The 11303-nt window shown below is 38.3% G+C and overlaps 1 protein-coding gene across 1 annotated transcript; it reads right to left on the bottom strand.

Moving 5' to 3' along the window:
• Positions 1-1213: 1213 nt before the first annotated feature.
• Positions 1214-10703, bottom strand: LOC142353919 (5'-AMP-activated protein kinase subunit beta-2-like). The gene is made up of 5 exons (XM_075406152.1): positions 10549-10703; positions 10294-10472; positions 10087-10218; positions 9679-9812; positions 1214-1802 (listed from the first exon to the last, which is right to left on the bottom strand). The coding sequence occupies exons 1-5, from the start codon at positions 10680-10682 to the stop codon at positions 1626-1628; spliced, it is 756 nt and encodes a 251-aa protein (XP_075262267.1). The 5' UTR covers positions 10683-10703; the 3' UTR covers positions 1214-1625.
• Positions 10704-11303: the final 600 nt, after the last annotated feature.

Genomic DNA, 11303 nt, shown 5'->3' with positions numbered 1-11303 from the left:
AAATTTCCCCGTCACTTCCTCATTTGGTAAAGAGTTAAGTCAAAATGTGAATGAGCTCGGTCGAAATATTATTTGCAAACACATATTACTAAAACTCGTTGTTTACCTCTGCCGCCGTTATGTAAATTCTATGAATAGACAGATCCTCGTAGTTTCGTACGTTTGAAATCAAACATACCGCAATTTTGTTGCACTTGAAAACCTAACATACCAAACGTTTTACGCTTGAAAACCAAATATACCGAATCCTGCGAAACATGCTGATTCTCTTTCGTTCCAGGCCGAATAAACTGACATTTTCCTACTTCTGATACCGAACATTTACTATATTGTTCGGTCTTCTGGAAAAGCGTCAAGTTGAAGGGGAAATATTGACTTAAAACGCTCGAGTTGTTTATTAACGTTTGTTTAATTTCTATTGTTGCTGTAGTTTTGCTCATTCTTGACTCATTAATAGCGTCTGTACAAAAACTTTTGTCCAAATAATACAATTATGTATAATTTCTCATAAACTCCCAGCTCACTCATTTGGAAGAGAGAACTTTTCATTGTCTCACACGGGCAAAAACAAAATTTCAGAACGGAAGGAACTCGAAACCGGTATAACACGAAGCCCAATATACAGCAGAACGATTGAGCTGAATTCAACAATTGCCAGAAACAATAGAGCTTTACGCGTTACGTGACCCTGCTTCAAATCACAGTACTTGCGATTTTCGTTAGACAAGAACCAGTTCGAGAAATTACGCCAGATGCTGTTTGACTAGCTGACCAGAGGAGAACGAAAGACCGAAACCCTGTTCGAATTACTCGCGTGACACTATGTTACGCTGCTACAAAAAATCACCGTTCCATAAATATTTAACTAATTTGTGGGCTCATAAACTTGCATCAGGAAAATAGATCAACTACATCTCGATTACAAAGTCTAACTCAAGCTCAATATTATCGAATACCTCTAAGTCACGCACAATTGTTGCACAAAATGATACCTCTAGTCAAATTGACAACACCAAATTATTTGTGATGCTTATTCTCAGCCGACTATTCAGTCTGTTATAAAAAAAGAAATCACAATAGCCTAGTTTTTACTTATTTATAAACAATCTAGTTAGTCGTAAAAACATTATACCAATGTTAAAAACATTATGTTAAAAAACAAGTAAAAACATTACCAATGTAATAAACGAATAGGTGGCTGACTAGCTGATTATGTGACTGAGATTTGAAATCTTTATTGCGTTGACTTAGCGGTTTTAGGGGGATATCGGATCTATTCTGCCCTCTGCGGCCCCCTTTTCCATGTCCCTTTTATGCTATTAAACAAATTTTAAGAATACGTATTTAAATTCTAGGTGTTGCAACAGCGCTTCAACGGGGTTCCGGTTGGGCGGCAGAACAGTTCCCGGCAACGAGTGATAGAAAGTTTACATCTTTTTAGTTGATAATACCATTCATTCTCATTGCAGACCCTATTCCTAGATCTGACTTCATATATGCTACAGCCTCCACCAACAAAAGCCACTCTGGTGGTCAAAAAATAGGTGCTCGGGACTGTAATAAGAAGAACTGTTACTGTTTCATTGCGAGTTTTGATTCATCAAACTTTTTTATCTCTTCTTTGTTCATATGGGCTTGTACAGCAGTGTTGTGACGTATTTGTGTTGAAAGCGGTGAGTGGCTGAGAGGACCATGACTCCATCTTTGATTGACAGGGCGTACAGGTGATTCAACATCACGTGATTGGGCTCAGGGAGCAGAGATGGTTCACATTGCACCGAGATATCCTTGTTTAGGATCACCTACAATTAAAAATTAGGTATAGGTTGCGCGACTTTGATAAGTTATACATGACCCAACTTTGCTTGCAACACGCACTTCGCACAATTCAAAAATTGGCATCATACACGGGAAAAACATTTTTAAAATATTTTTTGGCTCTTGAAATCAGATCGCTTGAATTTATTCCAAGTTTATTTTAAATGGTTTACTTTGTTAGCTTAATTTGTATGACTCTGTTGGAACATTAAACTGGAACTTAATTTTGAAAAACCAAAACTTCAGCATGTAGAATCTATTATTATATCAAAAATGTGGCTGCAAAGAAGTAAAAAGTTTTCAGGAAAAGTTTTTATTTTTTAGAAAGACGGCCGCATTAATATCAGGAGAATCAACAACAATGTCAAAACATTTAACACATTGCAAATGATACACAAAACACGAGCAAAACGATGTGTTCAAGGAGAACCAATGAGAAACGAAGTTACAAAAAACAATTACTGAAAAAATTTTTAAAAACTTCTGCCAAAATAAATCCATATTTGTCTATTATGCATGTTATTTCTGATAAGGTTTTAAAAAAAGTTTGCCAATCCCAATCAAACATATATCTGGCTTTCAGTGAACAGTTATTGGTTTTAAATTTAATTCACTTTTTGTTTTTACGTTCTTTTGCTAGTCGTATGACCGGAAAAAAGAAAGGCCTAAAAGTCTGTGGATTTTTATGTGCTCTGCTGAACCCCTGAGGCTGAAAAAAACCTGAATAATCACAATAAATGTCAAAGAAATTGAAGAATAGCAAGTTTTGCCAAAAAAAATGCTAAAATTCGTGATGTTAAAATTTTGAAAAACATTCCACTACATCTAGAAACTATACAGTAACTCATTATACATTCCACTACATCTAGAAACTATACAGTAACTCATTATCAAATCCTAGAGGAGGTTCCTTGGCTCTGAGGCTGGAGGAGTCTTCGAAAAAAATAGCAAGTTTTATTTCTAAAAAATGCTAACATTTGTGATATGTCCATGTCCAATAGAAAAATTTCACTAAATTATTATCAAACCCTTACGGAGGTTTACTGAACCCTGAGTCCGAAAAAAAATGAATAATGACAATAAACGCCAAAAGAAATGAAAAAAAAATGCAACTTTTGACCAAAAAAGCTAAAAAGCGTGATGTTAAAAAGCTGGAAACCATTCCATTACCACTTGAAACCATGCAGTAATCCCCAAGAGGAGGTTCCTTGGCAACTAGGGCTGAAAAAACTCAAAAATGGAAAAAATTTCAAAAAGCTTGAAAACAATTGTGAACATTAGTATATAACTTAGCGTGTTTTTGTTTGGATTACCAAAACATATAGCTCTTAAAGAGGTCCAAAAAAGTACTTTTCTCTTGCAAAAGACCTTTATCAACTTTAACCAGCCCCAATTTTAGACTGGTCCAGCGAAAAATCCGAAAAATTACGAAAAAAACACGAAAAACTGCAATATTTTGGGCTCAAAAACTCCTAAAAATGACCTTTTTAACCTTAAACTACGGCCTTCCCGGTAGCTTCATCACATTTAACACTTGAAGGACCACTAAACACGGCTAAGGGCCTTTAATGAAAATTAATGCCCGCAGGGCGCTAACTGTTTATTCTGTTTTTAAGGACGAAAAGTCAAATTGGTTAGAGGAAAAATTGGTCAAGCGAAAAATCGAATAAAAAAGACCAACAGGACTAATATAATAGCTACAAACATCGTTTGAGAGCAATTAGAAACCCCAATTAGGTCAATAATATCCGCGCTTTTGCTACGCGTTTTTTAACAAAAAGAACCATAACACCTGGTAATAGTATTTTTTATTCAAAATTTTGCGCTGCTTTGGCGAAATGGTTTGTATGCACACTCGATTCTAACATACAAAACATGTCACTTGAAATCAAACTGTGATATTTTGATCAAGTTGAGACCAACAATCCGATAAGCAAAAACTATTCGTTCATCTTTTCTTTCGATAAAATTTTTACTGACAGACCGCTGATCTAATTAATCAAATCTAAAAAGAAGTCAATTAAGAGAAAGCCCCTCCCCTATAAGAGTAGTCGGTCAACTCGGGGGCAGCAAGTCAACTCCTATGTGTATTTATAAACTCCTGCAAAAGTCAAAAATTCAAGCATCAGATGCAAAAGATAAAAAAAATAAAGCATCAGAATTATAAACAAACTAGATATGGCAAATAGCAATTAAAGTATACGTAGTGATTTTGAAACAAGTTAATAAAAAATACAAGCATTTAGCACAACAGCCTCCCTTCCTCTACAATGGTTCCTATTGACGCTTCTACTGCAGGGCCCCAGCGCATGGAGCGCGCGCCAAGGAGGCAGAGTATGAAGCTACGCAAAAGAGCGAAACTTAATTTTTGTCTTTATGTACGGTGGTCATGTCCGAATACGAATCTTCTTTCTCATCGCTGATTCTGAAAGCCAATCTCTGCAAGGCTTTTGATGCTGACCGGCAGCACCTCCTGTACACGAGAGGATTAACGGACAGAAGGTGGCTTTCTCCACTTCGATTATCCTTTGTTAGTATTTCAGCTTCTTGATGGACTCGTGATATTTGTAGGAATCTGGTATGCTTCACTGGCAACTATTCGCATACGGACTAAACAGTTTCACATCAAATAAGGTTCTGCTAAAACCTGAATCGAAGAAACCAATAGCTTTGATGTCAAGTCGAGAGTCATCAATAGTGGTAGTTCTATTTCCGAAGGTTTCCCCTTGCAAAGACTGAAGACAGGCTCTACTTCGGCATCATCGCAGACCTCATTGAGCAGGTTGGCAAAAAATCATTGATGTCATTGTGTCTTATGTGCGTATAGCCACCTTTTGGACAATGAAGAGCAAGCACTACATTAATGTTTTCTCCACATGCGCATCTTGATGGCAATTTTACGGGATCTCATCCATATCTAAGAGCAATTTCATCTCTAAATTATCCCTTGGTTAAATCCAAATGATATTTTTTCAATGGAAGTGCGTTCAGCCAGCATGATGCTCCTTTTTCCATAGCCAAACCTAGAGAATATGCCTCTTTATCATTGATGAGAACTTTGATTGCCAACTTTTTCGCTCGAGCTTAATCCTGTTTTTCTTTTCTGATTTTTCTGAATGATTTTTTCCTGATGGAACTCTGCAACTATAGCGTTATGATTCTGTAACGGCTCACAAATCCGGATAGATCATTCATATTCATTTGCCCTGTCTTCAGGAAGAAAAATGCTTAGGCCACCCTCTTTAAGAGGAAGAGAGAAAACCTTCCGGTATCTGTCATTGTAAAAGGGATGATTCAACATTGAAGGTATAAGATTTTTATCAATTATTTTTTCGGCTTCCCTCAGCAGAGTGTCCGAGTTTGGAGTAGTCTTAGCAAGAAAAGTCAATTTGTGTTGCAATCCGTTAGTAAAAGATTTGTACACATTCTGAGGGGACACCTTACTATGTTTGGCGAACTTCTCAAGCATGTTAGAGTAGTTCACTGACTTTTCTTTCAGAAAATCGTTACAGCTTTCATCAGAACCAATAACTGCAACCAGAACTCGATGACCTTCAATAACATCAACATCTAATTCCAAAAAAAAACATTGTTCGCCTTCTGAACAAACTCAGGTTTTGTAATGAGAAGACATTTGATCACATTATAACCGAATGCAACGCCATGTTCATAGAGCTTATCCAGCACGATTCGTCATCTGCGTACCGTCATCTGCGTACCATTTATGAATCAAATTTTGATCTTCGAATATGTCGATGAGAGGAAGTGTAGCAACTCCGTACAATACCATGGCTATTGGATCACCGTGTTTTTCATTCTTGAGACCTGATTACTCTTTCATCAATGAAAAGGTCTGATGGGTTCTTATACGAGTTTCTGATTGCTGTATTGAATGAGGGACAAAGCTTTCTGATGTTATTTAGAGCCAGATCACTATTCAAGCTATTTAACGCGTTCCTGGTATCAATCAGTAGGATCCCTTCAGTACGAACTTCATGAAATGGCCGCCGGAGTGCATGGATAGCATGTTCGAAGCCACTCTTTTGTCCAAGGCACATCTGTACGTTTCCCCCAGGTATTTGGAGATATCGTTTAACGCACTTCACCTTACTCCTACCTATATTTCGTCTTAAGACCTCGCCAATGCCAATTCGTCGAAACCCAGGGCATTTATCCAGTGCAATCAGACGACAAGCGTTATAAGAATTCAAGAAAATAAGTTCTTCCGTGGCAATTCTGATAGCAAGTTTGGACACTGTTTTGCGAAGATCGATTGAGGAGGATTTGTATGATGTCAAAGTCGTCTCCATTCGCCTGCATCAAGACCAGATGGGCTATGGCTGCCAATTGTTTTCGTTGCGGCACGTTTTACTTCAAAGCCATTTTTTTTTCAAAAATAGAAGGATGGAACGGCAAATCCCGATTTTTCAGGTCAGCTACTACGTATTTAATATCAGCTTTCTGACTACATGGAAGCTTTTCTTGTAGAAGATCGAGTACTATGCAGTTTTTTCCTTTGATAGTCAATTTATCAGATGTTGATTGCACACCGCAATGGATCTTACCAGACTCCATTTTGTCAAAAGCTTTAAATTCATTCACTTCTCGTTTTCTATTTAATTTCCTTAAGCGCTCCTGAAAAGCCTTGGCCTCAACAAAAAGGTCGTCGAATTTGCACCTGAACCACAGATCGAGCCTTCCAGACAGTTTTTGGTATTGAAGCATCATTTTCACTTTTGGATCTTGCGAGAAGTAAATGCGGCATTATCATCGTGCAAATCATAGCGCATTCAGTCTGAGGCCCACCTTCAAGCGTCTTGGTGAGAAGGATGTTCATAACATCTGCATGACGGTGGTCATGTCCGAATACGAATCTTCTTTCTCATCGCTGATTCTGAAAGCCAATCTGTATGGCTTTTGATGCTGACGGACAGCACCTCCTGTACACGAGAGGATTAACGGACAGAAGGTGGCTTTCTCCACTTCGATTATCCTTTGTTCGTATTTCAGCTTCTTGATGGACTCGTGTTATTTGTAGGAATCTGGTATGCTTCACTGGCAACTATTCGCATACGGATTAAACAGTTTCACATCAAATAAGGTTCTCTTAAAACGTGAATCGAAGAAACCGATGGCTTTGATGTCTAGTCGAGACTCATCAATAGTGGTAGTTCTATTTCCGAAGGTTTCCCCTTGCAAAGACTGAAGACAGGCTCTACTTCGACATCATCGCAGACCTCATTGAGCAGGTTGGCAAAAAATTCATTGATGTCATTGTGTCTTATGTGCGTATAGCCACCTTTTGGACAATCAAGAGCAAGCACTACATTAATGTTTTCTCCACATGCGCATCTTGGTGGCAATTTTACGGGATCTCATCCATATCTAAGAGCAATTCCATCTCCAAACTATCCCTTGGCTAAATCCAAATGATATTCTTTCAATGGAAGTGAATTCAGCCAGCATGATGCTCCTTTTTCCATAGCCAAACCTAGAGAATATGCCTCTTTATCATTGATGAGATCTTTGATTGCCAACTTTTTCGCTCAAGCTTGTTCCTGTTTTTCTTTTCTGATTTTTCTGAATGATTTTTTCCTGATGGAACTCTGCATCTATAGCGTTATGATTCTGTAACGGCTCACCAATCCGAATAGATCATTCAAGAGGAAGAGAGAACCTTCCGGTATCTGTCATTGTAAAAGGGATGATTCAACATTGTAGGTATAAGATTTTTATCAATTATTTTTTCGGCTTCCCTCAGCAGACTGTCCGAGTTTGGAGTAGTCCTAGCAAGAAAAGTCAATTTGTGTTGCAATCCGTTAGTAAAAGATTTGTACACATTCTGAGGGGACACCTTACTATGTTTGGCGAACTTCTCAGGCATGTTAGATTAGTTCACTGACTTTTCTTTCAGAAAATTGTTACAGCGTGCATCAGAACCAATAACTGAAACCAGAACTCGATGACCTTCAATAACATCAACATCTAATTCCGACAAAACTTTATTCACCTTCTGAACAAACTCAGGTTTTGTAATGAGAAGACATTTGATCACATTATAACCGAATGCAACGCCATGTTCATAGAGCTTATCCAGCACGATTCGCAGGGATTCAAGGCTTCCGGACACATTACCGTCATCTGCGTACCATTTATGAATCAAATTTTGATCTTCGAATATGTCGATGAGAGGAAGTGTAGCAACTCCGTACAATACCATGGCTATTGGATCACCGTGTTTTTCATTCTTGAGACCTGATTACTCTTTCATCAATGAAAAGGTCTGATGGGTTCTTATACGAGTTTCTGATTGCTGTATTGAATGAGGGACAAAGCTTTCTGATGTTATTTAGAGCCAGATCACTATTCAAGCTATTAAACGCGTTCCTGGTATCAATCAGTAGGATCCCTTCAGTACGACCTTCATGAAATGGCCGCCGGAGTGCATGGATAGCATGTTCGATGCCACTCTTTTGTCCAAGGCACATCTGTAGGTTTCCCCCACGGTAATTGGAGATATCGTTTAACGCACTTCACCTTACTCCTACCTATAATTCGTCTTAAGACCTCTTCAATGCCAATTCGTCGAAACCCAGGGCATTTATCCAGTGCAATCAGACAAGCGTTATAAGAATTCAAGAAAATAGGTTCCTCCGTGGCAATTCTGATAGCAAGTTTGGACAGTGTTTTGCGAAGATCGATTGAGGAGGATTTGTATGATGTCAAAAGTCGTCTCCATTCGCCTGCATCAAGACCAGATGGGCTATGGCTGCCATTTGTTTTCATTGCGGCACGTTTTACTTCAGAGCCATTATTTTTTTCAAAAATAGAAGGATGGAACGGCAAATCCCGAGAAGGCCCGAACGATCGAGCCTTCCAGACAAAGTTTTTGGTATTGAAGCATCATTTTCACTTTTGGATCTTGTGAGAAGTAAATGCGGCATTATCATCGTGCAAATCATAGCGCATTCAGTCTGAGGCCCACCTTCAAGCGTCTTGGTGAGAAGGATGTTCATAACATCTGCAATTTTGAAGCCTACTTTATTTTTGCTAATGGTAAAGAAGATTGGTTTCCACTTAACTATTTCAATGTAGATTTTCCGTAGTATTTCTTTGTTCGTTTTGAAAATTTTTCCAAAAGTTGCATGGTTCCGGGGGTGTCTCAATTGAGGGTGTTGGGCCATGTTTAGCTGTTTCTTGAGGGTTCATTTTTGCAGGTTCACTGCAGTGTTTGCAAATGGAATTTGGATGGTGATCGTTTTTAGTTGACAAGCCGCTGCATTTGATGTGCATATATGTACCGCAACCGTACCACCAAACTCCACCTCCTCGGATGTGAATAGAACACTTAGAGCAATGCGTTTGAGTATCTGACATTGTCAGAGGGAGGTTGTTTACCGAGTGTAGATTATTGATACAGATGAATATAACTATGCATAAGATTCATTGCAACAGGATATCACGCTAGGTAGATACAAGGTAAACAAATTGTTACCATAGAAAGAGAAATGAACTCCATCTCGACAGAAAGCAGACTTGCTGAAAAAATATGGTGAAATGCTCAAAGGAACTCTATAAAATCGAAGAAATCGATGCAGAGCCAAGTTCATGAAATATATTTTTCTGTTAACAATTAATTTTATTATTTGAAGTGGCAATTATTTTAAGTGACACGACAATAGGCGGTTGGAATTTATAACATATGAATTTATAACATATCAAATCTAAATGAACATCCCTTTGATACAAATCGACTTAACTTAGAGATAAGAGATTTTCTAGTAGAACCAATATGTCAATGCAGCATCAATGGCTATATAAATGCAATAACTTGAATCCCAATATCGGCAATGACTATACCTGAAGTAGTTGAGGGGGTAGAGATGGTGGTGCATTTGGAATTCCCAGATCAAACACATGTCTTGAGGGAATGTTTTGACCATACTCCCCAGGGGGACTGGAACTAAGTTGATCTTTGTTGTCCAGTTCCAAAGCTATCCAATAGAAAGCCATTTAAAAACTCTTTCAATAACATCTTTCAATTAACGTTTTAATTCCGCTGCATACAGATATATTTTAATGACGGTAATATCGATAACTCTATTTTGTTCTAGACATAAGTTTCTTCTATTTTTTTTAAAACCTGTGCTCTGTATCAGAAAGATCGGGTTTCAAATCTAAATGTGCAAATTTTCTCAACTTTGCAAGCCGCATTTTTGCATCTGACAAGGTTAAAAATCTTTAAGGGTATGATTAAATTTGACATGCCTTGGAAAACGTCAAAATCTGACTTTTTGACCTCTACGACATTGTTCAAAGTCCCATGTACATTTGACACTGTTGGCGCATTCGGATCATTCTTCCATTCACCATCAACGTAAAATTTATATTCGTGATATCCTGAAAGATGTGAACTCATGTGATTACTTTTCAAGGTTAATTGGTCGGGTTCATCCAGTCAATGCAATACATCACCTTCAGGCAAATCGACTATTGCGACAAAGTCATCTGTACTTTTGTTGAGTGGAATTCTTTTAGACCAGTTGTTAAAGCTGCCTACCAAATCCACATTTCGCCCTCCTTGCGTCCACCGAAATACTATTGGCAGAGCGTCACTGGAGAATTCTGGACACAGTTCATCTTCCTGATTGGGGCTACAGAAAAAAATATCAGAAAATGATTCGTTGAAACAAGGAGAAAACAATTCAATAGCTTTTAATTACATTCTACCTTCTCCTCGGAGATTCTAATCCGGTTTCATCAAGATAAGATCTCAGTTGCATCTCAAAAGCAAGCTGATTAGCAGGCTCAAATGGACTGGAGAGTGTTTCCAGTCTATCACGTTTCGAAGTACTATTCCCCATTCTGAAAGACACCCTTTGCGGACACAACAGCAAAATATTTAAATTTATCAAACAAAAGTGCAAGAATGTGAACGGTTCAAAGTTTAAGACAAGATTAAGAACCGCACTTCACAACATTAAATTGTCTCGTCAAAATAGCTAAACATACCAACTAACGTCAGGCGTAGTGCGAAACAATTGGAGAACGGTTGGCTTCGTCAGTTGCTAGCTACGGTTTAGAAAAAAGCTTAGTTTAGATTAATGAAAGGGGCCTGGGCTCAGCACGACGGGGGGTACGGGATGAACACACGCGTAGCCAGATCGAGAGCCCTGGGTTACGGTTGGAACGATGTGCAGTGGTGGGGTGAAGTGGGGGGGGGGGGGGGGGTCAACTTCAAAAACCGCTCTTCACACCATAAATTTGTCTCCAAAACAGTTTTAGTGAACTGCATACTTAGAGTCGGGTAAGTCGAACCGCTGTAAGAGCCCTTAGTGACCTTTATTCCCGTTTTTGAAGACGGAAAGTCAAAGCAAAATATCGCATGTAAAAAAACGAATACAGGCTCATTATAAAGTGCTAATACAATAGCTCAGAACATTTTTGAGAGCAATTAATAAACAATCAAAAACTTGGTAACATAA

Source organism: Convolutriloba macropyga, chromosome 15, assembly GCF_964194025.1.
Source record: "Convolutriloba macropyga chromosome 15, txConMacr16.3, whole genome shotgun sequence".
In the NCBI taxonomy this organism is placed as follows: domain Eukaryota; kingdom Metazoa; phylum Xenacoelomorpha; order Acoela; family Convolutidae; genus Convolutriloba; species Convolutriloba macropyga.
The sequence above is the reverse complement of the archived record's forward strand: the minus strand, read 5'-3'. Positions and strand labels throughout refer to the sequence as shown.